Source organism: Lepidochelys kempii, chromosome 5 (assembly GCF_965140265.1).
Source record: "Lepidochelys kempii isolate rLepKem1 chromosome 5, rLepKem1.hap2, whole genome shotgun sequence".
NCBI classification, from domain to species: Eukaryota; Metazoa; Chordata; order Testudines; family Cheloniidae; genus Lepidochelys; species Lepidochelys kempii.
This window is the reverse complement of record NC_133260.1, coordinates 60338291-60352500: the sequence shown is the minus strand read 5'-3', so window position 1 is coordinate 60352500 and position 14210 is coordinate 60338291. Positions and strand designations below refer to the sequence as shown.

At 34.6% G+C, this 14210-nt stretch overlaps 1 protein-coding gene across 10 annotated transcripts in view; it reads left to right on the top strand.

The window, feature by feature from the left end:
* The window catches only part of ARB2A (ARB2 cotranscriptional regulator A), a 377086-nt gene that overhangs the window by 165809 nt on the left and 197067 nt on the right, over positions 1-14210 (top strand). For all 10 annotated transcript variants that reach the window (XM_073344477.1, XM_073344483.1, XM_073344479.1 and 7 more), the window contains one exon: positions 7713-7931. In XM_073344477.1, the coding sequence (XP_073200578.1) occupies positions 7713-7931 (219 nt within the window). The remainder of the gene's footprint in view (positions 1-7712; positions 7932-14210) is intronic.

The following is a 14210-nucleotide window of genomic DNA, read 5'->3' as shown; positions in this document are numbered from 1 at the left end:
ATCTTACTAGGATAAATCTAATTATAGCTTCTTGTGCTGCACCACTGTTTTTCAAAAACCAGAATATTAAAGCTGTAATAGCTATATATATATATATGTATATACAGCTTGTGTAATAGTATGTATGCAGCAGGAAGTCAGAAAGACATGCTCTGATATTTTGGTGAAGGAGGCAGAATGATTGATAAACTGAATTTGGACATGAGAACTCAGACTGTAAAGTGATGCCCACCTTCAAAATACCTTAGGTAGTTAGGAAGGATCCAGAAACTCTTGCATTTTAATTTCAGCTCTGCTACTACTTTTTGTGTAACTTTCAGAAAGTCACTTAACCTCCCTAGTTTAGTTTCCCTGTCTGTAAAATAGATCTAATGATACTCAATACTCATCTGTATCATGTGCAGATTAGTTACTGTTCTGTTTGTTATGTATTGCTTTGAAAATGTAAAGTGCTAAGTACTATGTACCCTTTCCATTAAAATATTGATGGAGGTAGTTCTCTCAAGGTGAAATTCACAGCTGCACAGAGGTCTTATGCAAGATCTTGCACTCCACTGGAGCCCTATAATCTTTATGGAAAGGAGAAAGGGAAATAGTTGCATGGAGGAGGGCATAGGGCCTGTGAAGTATGGGCTCCCCGCACAGAGGGAACACACACCAGATCCAAATAAGATGGCATGGAGAGGGTTGTGGGGGCCTAGCCAAGGGAGTAACTACATGAATTCAGAGAACCGCAGGTTCGCATATAGGGAGTAGGGAGCAAGTATTATTCCAGCATGCAATAGTGAGTGTGGAATGTTTGTATTGCAGCATTACAACCTGTCTCAGCGTTGTTGGGCTGAATTCTGTCCCATTCAGCTTCCACAGAGTCCAAATTTCATATTTATGGGATGTTGACGTGACTGAGGACAGTTCTATAAGAAACAGTGTTTGATGAAGGAAATAATTATTTTAGATTAATTCACATGGATTTAAGCAAGTGTTGTAGAAAATTGGAAATTTCTCAGCTGTTTTACTTTCCATTGGAAATTAATTGTATACTCTAAAATATGGTGAAATGAGACAGTGATTGAAAAGGCACTGAAACTCCATATTAGGAGTGGTGCACACAGTAGATCTGCATGAAGTTTGTGGGCATTCAGAAGAATAACACACTCAAAATATATAGAAAAGGCTTTGGAATGTCCAATTTTGTTGTTTTGGAGTGCACATCGTACAATAGTTAGGGTAACAGTGCTTACAAATAGAGGCATTTGGGTCACTGATTATGGATAGAAGCATACTACAAAATATTGCTTCTAGAGTTACCTACCTTATAAGTCATGTGTGCTCTGAGAATGAGAGGTGTAAAACTTTTCAAAAGTAGACTCAAAATACAATAACTATCTGGTTTTTAATCTTGAACATTGTGATATTATTGATTTGTTTCATAAAGTTGCATTAACACCAGGTTACCAAATAACAAAGGAAAAAGTGAACTGAATGATGTATACTTACTACAATAAAGGTAGTGTATGGTAAAATAAGATGAATACAATTCTTGATGCAACTAGATATGGACCAAATACAATGAAGATTTAGAAGGCAGTAGTCACAAAAATAAATTTAAGGTTTATTTTTTATAGTTCTAATATCCATTAAAAGTTAGTAACACAGCAGGTGACTATGGGTAAGTGTAAAGTGAATGTTTTGAAATAAATAACAGTTGGGTGACCTGGGATGACAGGGCTCTAGACAAGGGTATGTGTTTGTCAATATAGCCTACATGTTTTACAGACTCCTGAGGGAACAGGGGAAGATACAATTTCACCTTTTCTGTGCCAAAACATTTTAATTATATCTTCTTCCAAGTACAGCGGTTCAGTAACCAAGGAGCTGACATTGATGCATGTGTTGATAAAGCTGCAAACATTCAAAATGAGATTAACAAAGATTTTGAGGAAAGGGTGACAGCTAATTTTGCACAGTATTCTGCATCTAATTCAGGTCAGTGTAATGATAGAATATTTTATAACTCTTGTGTCATCCAAAGGGACTTTTATGATGTTTTGGTTTTGTATTTGTGTGCATGAAAAGTAAAGTTCTAACATATCTTTCAAACAAGTTATAAGTTTTTATTGAACATCAATTTGTTATATCCATAAGCATTTTGAAAGAAGAAAACTAGCATTTAGAAGTAATTTTATACATGAATCAACCTTCATCAGATAATCGTATACTTTTGTCTAATTCACCTTGAAAATACTAACTTCAAGATGTGTAACAGAATCAAATCAAATATTACAGAACCCAGTAACATTGCTTGGTACATGGAAGAAGATCGATCAGAGAAAGTAATATTAAGTGTATTTAATCAAACTGTAGTTTCTTTATGTTGTTTGAAACCTTTTGAGAACATCTCAGTATTTCTGTTCTATTCTCCTCTTTATTTGAAGGCAGCTGACATTCTTCTTTCACTTTTCTTTTTGTTTGTGAAATTTTCTTTTTTTTATCCACTCACTTCTCCATCTGCTTTCACTTTTGTTTGCTTGGGCCGTCTCTCATCCCAACTTGATAATGAGGAATGCGGTGTGACCCTGACCTCTATCAGCCCATGCATGACCTTCTGACTCTCCCACATAACCTTTGACCTTCTCTTTGACAGCTTGATTAATTACCCTGTGTTATGATTTATGAGTAAGTGCTATGTAAAAATAATAGACAACAGGTGGTCCTCTAAAAACTTTTTGTGGCATGTTTTCTTTTCCTGCCTAACTTGATGAGGTATTTTAAGTTGGGAACTTACTGGGACAATGTATGTTTGGCAGTACCACGGCATTTTTAGACACTTGGACACAGCCCTGGAATCCAGGGAGCTAAGAGTTGAGGTGTAGCTGGGATGAAAATATTACAAAGTGTTAGCAGGGTGCAGTTGCCAAAATGCACATTGGGTCGAAACATAAAACAGAGTCAACTGACATTTCAGGCTTTTCAGTCTCAGGTCACGTCTTGAGAAAATTACTCAAATAATGGAGGGGGCATTTTTCAAGCTGAGCTGCATCTCCAACAGCTATGTTTACTTTAACGCTTCACTAGTGACTTCTGATTGGTTGTCATGACCTCATCCCACTGTTGCACCTAGGATGTTGTAACAGTGACATATATGTACCCTTCTCATGAAAAAGATGGGAAATAAACAGAACATACATCTTTCAAAAAGATGAATGGACATTGCTATGTCCATTTTAACCATGGGCAGATTTAGTTTACAGACCTGAACACTTTGAGTTGCATTTCCCTTGAGGATTAGCTCTGATCTTGTAGCAAACAGTCTAAATAGAATTCTGAACTTGAAAAATCAGATTGATAAAGCTCAGGAAAATGATCTCTTATAGATCCTTACTTACAGGCCAAAAAGATAGTTACACAGGTCAAGGGATTCCACTCTAGCCCCTGACCTCTCTGGTCACATATGGCATCCCATTTTGGTGGATTAATATGCAGGGCTGAATGCTTTCAGCTCATTATTCATTTAGTCAGCCACAAGAGGTTTGAAAAGATTCAGAATTTAGCTAAAATATTTTAGATTGGCTTTGACCTTACTATTGCTGACTAACAGGGTAAATTAACTTGGATATAACTTCAGTTTCAAACATCTCGTGTAAAGTTCCAATAAAGGACAAAAGTATCATCCTATTTCATATTGCTGTATTTCAGTGACTAGTGAACTTCTGTATCTATATGACTTTTATTGCCAAGCTTTCTTATTTATGATTTTTTGTGCTTTCCAACACCTGTCTGCTTTCCCATTAGCAATCATCTGTTGGATAAATGATAAGTGAGCTATTATATATTTGTCACTCTATTTATAGACTTGAAACTAGAGCTCGCATGCAGTGCTCTTTTACAATTCTTAAACCTCAGGGAGCAGTTAGTTGTATGGACTATGAGTTCTTAACTTACCTTTCTGAAGCAATAGTATTTGGGGAAATACCTATTACGATGCTGGCAATTTAAGCCTACCTACTTTACTCTGATAGAGAAAGTACAATTACATCCATTGAACTAAAGGATGAAGTTTACTTTTATCAATATCTGTCTTGATTATCACATCTAGTAACAGATGTACTATGTAAACAAACTTGGAGTTAATTAACTAAAACACACATTTCTTCTCTCAGATATGGTAGTACATTAGGATTATTTTGTAACAATCAGTTGAAGAACTGTGGGGATTATTCTGTTTTGAGACAGAAAAAAATTATACCAATCTAATTACAAATGCTTAAAATATAGCAGTTTACAAAGTATAACTTTGTAGTGTAAAATAACTTCAACAGCAGAGCAGTTTCTCCATTTGTACAAAGGAGATATACAGAAAAAAGCTACTTCAACGTTATACACATGAATAACATATCTAACTTTTTACAAATGAACAGTCTTAAGAAATTTTCCTAGAAACATGTATGTATTTAATGAAAGACTTCATCATGTCAAATTTTTTAATAACACTACATATGTATCTAGGCTGAAAGCGAGATTAGTGTTTGCCTCTCTATTGATATTACAGTGAATGCGAGTTACACTTCTGAACAGGCTTTTTATAGAATATAATTTTAAATAGTAGTTGTCCATTTTTGTTAGAGCCATAATAATGGTTTGTGAACAACTCTACTGATTATTATTAGTAGTTGATAAAGAATATTTTCAGTTTTTTTAAACTACATGAACTTCTGTTTGTTCAATTCTGCATTGACGTCACCTTGTGTAACCCCATGGATATTTACAAGTTAGTGGACCATTTAGCTCTTCGTCTCTACTTATAATTTTCTGATTGCAATTTTTTGTTGTAAATTTTAATAAGTGCATATCTTTATGAAGTTTGATAGTGCAAATGTGTGCTACTTATTATATAATTTTTCCAGACATTGATGGATCCTAAGAAACACATCGTTTTCATAGGTCAGCAGCATGAGGGAGGTCTTTTACTTAAAGATGAGGATTCATTTTTGATGAAATAGGTTTGTACAGTGTAGTATAGCCTGATAGAGGTTAAATTCTGGTGCAGTTATAGATGCTACAGTGTATATCCATATTGTTTCATATGAGTCAGTATATTATGTTAGCTCAAATTCTCTTGTTGATGCCATTGTTTATGTCTTACAATTTGGGTTGAAGTGATTATGAAAGAAAAATAGAAAACACGGAATGAAAACATGTAACTTCTGATAAAACAATATTAAAATCTTTTTATAACAGTAGGTGTTAAGACTTGTTTGGCAGATTATGCTCAGACTTAATTATTGTAGTGTTGCTCTATGGAAAAGGCTGTTTGAAAAGGAAAAAAAAATAAAAAGTTAAAAATGTAAAGAGAGACATGTTATGCTGTTTAAAATCTAATTGATAGAAATCCTTTAATTGATTTATGTAGTAGTGAATTTAAAAATGGAATCATTTTTCATCTCTTGATGTCTCTGTGAAAAATTGACATTGTGTCCTCATAAAATTGGACAAATGACTCATGTAATTTTCAGTTACATAATCAATAACTTAGACAAATTCTGCTTCTTTGAAGATTTATGTGTCTGTTTTGTGGCCAGATTTTAGTGGACATAGAGTTTCAAATTTCAGCAACACTTATAAAACCACAATGAATACATGAATTTTGCATTTGGCTTTGTATAGAAAGCAAAAAGAATCAATACACAGAATGTCTGCACTCAAAATGAACAGATCAAGAAGATGGACAACAAACTAAAGCATTCTACACTGCAGGCTACAATCACCAAAGTACTTCATGTAGTTTGTTTTGAAAACTTCATCATTTCTTCCTACCATTTAGCATAGCACAAAAAGTGTACTTTCATACAACTCTCCTAATTCACTAATATTTTTACATAGGTTTACTAAAGCACTACTCTGTGTTGTGGTGTGTTTGTTATAGATTTAAGATAAATTTAAGATAAACTTAAATTCATTTTTAAAAGTTGAAAAATGTATTTAATAATAATACAGTATTTCTTCTTTCTAGTCAATAATAATAATGTTGTAATTTATTTATTATTATAATATCCAGTTATGGGATAGCTGCATTTCAAAGCCTCATGGTGGTGTGGTTTTTGTTGATTTTTCTGCAGGTTTGTTTTTTTTTTTTTTTTTAAGTTCAATTCACTCAGAAGAGAGGGCAGGGGAGAAACATGACAGGAGACCACTTACTTATGGTACAGAATCTAGTGAGGAGGCAATTTTCTCTTTGGCCTGTGGTGACCTTTTTTGACTATGTTCCTTACACCAGAGACAGTGTATTGAATGCCTCTATTTCACCCTGTTTAGCAGAGTGCAGCAGTGTCCTTTAACTTAATTTTGGTGGGAGGAGAAGTTATAGCAGAAATTTGAGAAGGGCGTGAAAAGTTGTACAGGCACAAGGAAGAGGGATAGGAACTTCCTTCAAATGTGATTTTAATAACTAGTCGAGTGTGTCCAACTGTAGAAAATCACCAAGTGACAATCTGTCTACCTGACAGTGATCACAATGCGTTACAAGATTTTTGAATAGCTATACAGATTAGAATAAAGCAAGACCAAATAAAGTATCTTTTGTTGGTGTAGATTTGGTTTACTTTGGCCAGCTAGGTATGTAGACTTGTTTGATCTTCTCACTTGGCCTGAATGTAAAATGAAAGTTTAACTAAAAAGGCAGAAATAATGTTGTTTTGATAGCTAATTAATACAAAATATGTATTTATTATTATAGAGTTTTTTTAATTTAAAAGTGTTTTATGTTTAATTGGAGCCCATTCTGTTAACTGTTTGTCCTTTTCTCTTCCCTCCCCCCTTTTAAAATATTTTTATTCACAGAAATGTTACTATATTTCATTGATTGTCAGTATTTTAAACCTATTTTTACATTACATAAAAACAAATAGCTGTTTCATTGAGAATTTATTTCTCTTACATAAATGTGTGTATTCTTCAACAGTTCCATTTCTTGAGGCACAAAAATATAGCACAGATGTTTAAAATCATAATATCATACACAGCATAGTTTTCTCTGGGTTTGCAGAATACAATACATAACTTAATCCCAAAGAAATTTTAGTGCAGTTTTAAAGTGGTACTTAAGTCATTCTACCCTAACAGAGTTGACTTGTAAGCGGTATTGCTGAATCAGTGTTGATATTGATTCATGGTTACTGTCACTATCAGTTTGTGCATCGTATGCTGGTGGTCACCTAGACAAAAGGTTGTTACTATTTTAAGCTGTGCTGAATAGTTTCCAGAGATTTTATTTGAAAGATATCCATTCTATTGTAAAAGTTTTATTAGCTGGACGTACACTTTGTTAGCCATTATGTAGTGTTTTTATAATAATGTTTTGTTTTTTAGTTCTAGTAGCTTTCTGATAAAATCATATAAAATAACATGTAGTTATGAATATAAAGCTAACACCAACACATTTTGAAAATTGTTTTTAAAAGGTGAAACAGGCAGGTTATGTGAATGTAGATATAGAGATATATGTATCCACAAACAGATACACATATCAATATATTTCCCCTTAGTTACAGAAATGAAACGCTTCAAGTTTCTTAAAATATTATTATTAAATAATATACTTTTGTCCAATATGAAATCACTAGAATATATTTTATGAAGAACAATAAAATATATTGAAAGCAATTTCCAGGATTAAATCCTTCTGTTAATCTTTTATTTTGTCTTTTCTGAAACAGGAAGGCTATGGAGTAATAGTACTGAATCCCAATGAGAACTATATTGAAGTGGAAAAGACAAAAGCCCAAGTACAGCTGTCCTCTGATAGCTCAGATGAACCTGCAGAAAAGAGAGAAAGAAAAGATAAAATCCAAAAAGAAACAAAGAAGCGACGTGACTTCTACGAAAAGTATCGGAACCCTCAAAAAGAAAAAGAAACTCTGCAGTTGTATATTAGAGTAAGTTGACTTTAGTTTAATTTGCCCTTACTAAATACTAAATCTTGTGCTGAAGTATTTTATATTTAGTATACATATTTACATTAATAATAGCTATTTTAAAAAAAAAATATAGACACGCTACTCACTTATGTCTTAAAGAGTTCATTTAAAGTGAGTGACTCTTGTATTGATATTTTTTTGTCATGCATTGAATGGGAAGTTTTGGAAGAGTTGCAAATATTGCTTTCTGTTTTCAAAGAGGAACTTCAAATAAGCCCCAAAAGAACATATTATGTGTTACAAACACTGATTTAAAGAAGACTTTGTAAAATGTTTTATAAGTAGATGTATACATAAGAAACACCTAATACAGCTTTGGTAACATATTAGCTACACAACATGTCGTGCATGTATTTACAGCATTATGTTGTGTTCTTATACTTGGGAGGCAGTAGTTATAGCCTAATAATTTTTAATATATTACCTGCTGAATTAATAATGTATTGTGCAAAATACTGGTGTTCATCTTGTGTGGTAGCAGTTTTACCCTATAATGTATTGTTTTCATATGAGCAGCCGTCCATTGTATTTCCGCTAAGCTTCTGAAGGCAGATAAAGGGAGAGAGTTATTAATATCTTAATAAATATTTAAGCTAGAATAGTTCAAGAATGGTGTAATGAGGAAATTCTGTCCCTTGCTCTTTTCTTACTCAGTGGACCTTTGCACTTTGTAATGCTAGCAGCATGGGATCGTTATAACAGTGCTACCCAAGGATTTCTAATTCTGCAGGGGGCACAAACAATATTATTTGCACTTTGACACATTCTCCTTCATATACATACTGTGCATTCTGCATTCTAGACAGAGTCATGCAATTTTCAAGGCCCTTATTAGGAAAGTTAGCATTTTTATTCAACATTAAAACATGTCAGAAATGCCACAGTACGGTTAAAACAGTAAGAATTTGCATGCCATTCTGGTGTGAAATAGAGAAACATGCAACAAAATAGGTGTTAGAATAATTTTAATTTTTAACATAACATTGATTTATAGCTTTACTGCCTAGTTAAAAATTTCATACACTTGGCTTGGGAGAATCATTAACAAACATAAAAAAGTATACCTTTTCAGGAAATAAACTCTTTTCCTGAGTGTAGAAACAATAAGAACCTTTACAGATGTACGTGGAAAGTGACCAGAAGGGCACTGCTTTTTATGAACTGTACCAATCTGCCGACCAGCCAATCCCAGCCTTTGAGAGAGGCAGCCTTATTCATGAAAAGGCAGCATACACTGGTTAGGCCAGTTCTCAAGCCTTACCCCAGCAATCCAGTTCTGGTATTAGGACTAACATTAGTTTTTAATGACAGTGATCCTTTCACATTTTCCTTCCTGTCTATGGTATCTTTCTACTTGTGGCTATTTTACCTAATAGAACACACATAGTGGTTTCATGAAGCCCTAAGAATATGTAAAATGCAAGTTTTTGACTGTTCTCTTTATCCAATGAAGACTTATTTCAAAGTTGAATACTGAAATTGCCTTTTTTTTTTAAGCATGGAAAGTAACAGCAGAAGTCTTCATGTGCAGTGTACGTTGTGGGCCCAGTTCTGTGCCTACTGAATTCACTGGGAGCAGGATAGACCAAAAGAATGCAAATGTCACCTGATGGTGTTGGCTCTGAAATCTGAAAGGTTACTTCACATTTTTATCAATAGGCACCAGTGCAGAGTCTTGTGAAATGAGGTTTGGATTGTTAAATGCCTAGACAAACAATTTCAATGCACTTGCCTATCAGCCTTGAAAGAAAACTGAACGATCATTAGCAATAAAGAGCACCATTTATTCTATGGGATTTGGGGACCTCTAAAAGACTATAGAGTGGTGAAGTACTTCTACAGTACATATCAAAACATTTTTACAAACCTTAATTAAGCCTTATATCACCCGTGTAAGGCAGGTAAGCATTGTTATATCTATTTTGCCATTGGGTAAACTGAAAAGGAGTACTTGTGGCACCTTAGAGACTAACCAATTTATTTGAGCATGAGCTTTCGTGAGATACAGCTCACTTCATCAGATGCACTCCTTTTCTTTTTGCGAATACAGACTAACACAGCTGTTATTCTGAAACCTGTCATTGGGTAAACTGTCACAGAGAGAGGGGAGATCCAAGATTAGTAAAGAAATAAGATTTTCTCACACTAGCCATGGTAAATAAGTTTACTGAAGTACAAACAGGTGTAAAAAGAAAAGAGACCTATCTGTTGTTGAAGGAAAATTTGTTAATGCCAAATGCATTGGCAAAATTGATGAACTGTTTGTTATTGGGAATAGACAACCTCAGTTATGATCTCTGGGTCACTTAGACCAGTGGCTTTCAACCTTTTTTCATTTGTGGACCCCTAAAAAATTTCAAATGGAGGTGTGTACCCCTTTTGAAATATTAAACACAGTCTTGGGATGCACTGTGGACCACAGGTTGAAAACTACTATTCTATGGTGGTGGTAACCTTTTGTGGACCCCTTAGACATAGTTTGTGGACCGCCAGGGGTCTGCGGGCCACAGGTTGAAAACCACTGGCTTAGACCTACAGTGGCGTGATGAATAAGTGTTGATTGAACAAATTAAAGCTGTCTCTGAGTGGATGATTTAATTTACATAATCAGTATTTCTAAGATTTGGAAAAAAATTAACTTTGTTATTTGAGCTAGTCTCTTTCCTGACTTCTTTTTAAAATGAACATTTCCTTCAAGTATTTTCTAATTTTTATTTCAAATAATGTAAATGTGCAAGATACACGGGTATAAGTAAAAGCAGAGACCTAAACATTTAAGATTAACATTTAAAAGTATAAAATATTTTACTTACCAGATGAATATAGATAGAATGACTAACCAGCAGATTGTGCACTACATTAAGAGTAGAGCATTAGAGATCAAAGTACTTATTGTTTCATGCAGTAAGTTTCCTTAACTATGAAATAATGTACTTGCTGGCATACATTATAGCTTGTTAAGGGGATTGATTTGGTCTGGGCAATAAACATCATGTCAGACATTATGGCAGGAAAACCTGCTTAATATGTTTTGTAATAAGACAGAATTTTTTGTTCTTGAAAACATCTGCCAACTGAATTCAAGAGTGAAGACAGAAAATGTCATCAATTTAGTAATAATCCTATAAATTTAGTTTCTTTTTCAGCAACAGAAACCAAAGCAAAAACTCCCTGATGATCAGCATTGATTCTAATACTTTGTAAAATGATGAAACAAAGACATTTTACTTTCATATAATGTGTTAATTAATGCATAGTGAATTTTAATATTCTTACTGATCAGATTTTAACAAGCATATTGCCAACAGATCATTTTTTAAAAGCATCTGTTTTTTAATGTGTTGGATTGAAAATTGAGTCAAATAGCTAAATATGTACGTACATACATTTAAAAAACGTATTTCCACCCCCTGCGTATAGAATTAGTATTTTTCTTAGACCACCAGAGGCTGCTGCTGTACATATTGGCTAATGCTTCCCCCAGAACCTTAGTACCCCAGCTTTCATTAATTGCTGAGCTAAACTCAGAATGTGTTGGCCCCTAGCACAGCCTTTACCTATGCAAATGGAATATAGGCTTAAATGTAACATTATCATTTCCTCCATCTCCCATTCCCTGCAGATTTCTACACTGAAAGTGACTGTTCTGTGTTGAAAGACACTCATAAATGTAAATCAGTAGTCGGCCCATGCTAAATATCATACCCGACATAAGTACATATACTGCCATGGATCATAAAACATTATTATAGGATACATGATGCACATACATAACTTTCACAACAATATTACAATTTGTAGTAGTATTCTGTATTATTGATCCATCTATTAAACGATGCTTTGATGTAGCTTATTCTTTATTCATTATTTAGTGTTTTTCTCCTTTTCTTGAAGAGTTTAAACTGACAAATATTCCATAATCAGTCAAACTATATTACCAAAGGAAGTAATGTATGTGTTTGGTAAATTTAAGCAAACTGATTTTTTTCCATGGGCCTGGACAAATAAAATAATATATACCAATATTTAGAATAAAAGCGGTAAAAAGACAGCAACTTTATTAATATAAAGTAAACACTTCAATCACTACAAATGAATGCCAGCAGGCAGGAAACCCTTGCAGGTAATTGGGAAAGGGCATGCTATTGCTGCTCATTGTTCTATAGGAATGGCACAACATCCCACCAGCCACAAAGACATAGGTGCTTGTGAATACTGATATTTAAACGGCCAAAATCTTTTACTGAGGAATTGGGCCCTTTTGTGAACAAACTCTCATCAGTCCCTACTGGCTATATTAATTTCTTCTCTGTGGAAGGAAGGAAGGCCCTGATCCAGTGAGCACATAATTATGTGTGTAGCTTTAGGCATATGAATTAGACCTATGAAAGTCAATAATGTATCTTTCATCACAGACTACTCATGAGCCTAAAGTTGCATAGATGCTTAACTGCTTTCCTAGAATATCAGGGTTGGAAGGGACCTCAGGAGGTCATCTAGTCCAACCCCCTGCTCAAAGCAGGACCAATCCCCAATTTTTGCCCCTGATCCCTAAATGGCCCCCTCAAGGATTGAACTCTCAACCTTGGGTTTAGCAGGCCAATGCTCAAACCACCAAGCTATCCCTCCCTAGATCGGGGTCTGAGTCCCTCTGCCTCCCAGTCTTTATCAGGTATAAGAAGCAAGAAACACCATTCACTTATGTGGCCTGAAACACTGTCTGCCAGGATGAGTAAGCCAAAAACCTGGTGTCTTCAAAAATTATAGGAAAAGATATATCATTGCAGTGCAGTAATGGACAACAGTTATAAGTGGAGAACATCTAATGTTCAGTGCAAAACTAACTTTATCCCAGCAGAAGAGAGACAGTTATATGCAAGCTCAGGCAATCAACTCCTGAGAGGTCAAGTGACTTGGCCAAGCTCACAAAAGTCTGTGGCAGAGCTAAGGCCCAGGTCGCCTATCATTCCTCTTTTATAAATGCTTATTTTTAGTGGTTTTTACTCCATGTAAAAGTGTGTGATTTTGGGGGAGGGGGAGCGTATTTTTAAAACAAATTAGATTAGTGATACTGTATTTAAATTTTAAAGCCCAAATACTCCCCTCCACTTCAGTGAACCGTCTGCTACTTCTACGGGACAGCAAAGCCTCTCAGTGAAAGGATTAGGAAGAAGCGGAGTATAAACTGTTGAAGTGTCTTTGTCCTTAGGTCAACCATTTAGGAACATTAGGCCTTAAGAGTTTAAAAGAAGAGAAAAAGTATGTGAGTGAACAGACACAGATAGCTTTCAGAATCCTACAATAACTTCTGTGTAACTAAAAATGTTCATAGTAGTTCATTCTGTAGATACCAAGTTTATAAATACATTAAATAAATACTTAATCAAATTATGTATATTTTAAAAATGTAATAGTATTGAATCATATATAAATTGGCTGCTTTTGCACATTCCATATCTATTGAAATTATGCTTTTTTATTAATATTGGTATAGTACGGGCTCATTCCTACAGTGTGTCTTGCATCTACTAATCTAGAATAGTTGCATTGGTCCTCTTTTCCCTGAGCAAGAGGGAGATCAGAAAAGCAAATTATCACAGGAGGAAGATTTTGCATCTCTTGGAGAGTGATACTGACTCCTTATTCTGCAGTACTCTTTCTTTTGTTCTGCATTTCAGAAGTGCAGCTAATCAAAGAAGAGGAATAAATCAGGGCCATCCAGCTTTCCTGGCTATCAAACACTTCATTTCATGATACTGGCAAACCATGTATTGTTAGATCAGGCTCCTAAAATACGAGGCAAGCTGTATGAGCTTCCAAAGGAAAAATCAGCTTGCATCTCTACTCCCACCATGAGTTCGACAGTACTCCTGTTGTTCTAAAAAATCATCTACTCTTATAGGTCATTCAAGTCATCCTTCCTTTCCCTCAAGATTCAGGCTAAGTAAAACTGGGGACTTAGTGAGCCAGTCATAAAGAAAACTGGCTCAGCAGAAAGCAGACCCACTCGTTCAAGACAAAGGTGAATAAAATTATTCAAACTTCTTACGTTCAGATAGTGCCAATCTTTGATTATAGAGCCATAGAAGTTAGACTGAAAAGGCCTCTTAGGTCATTAGTCCATCCCTCTGCCAGTGCAGATTGTTCCCTACAGGTATTCTTTATCATTTATCCAATAGAATCAAAATGGTAATATCCTTTCAATTGATATCCAAAACAAGAATAATAACTTTTCAC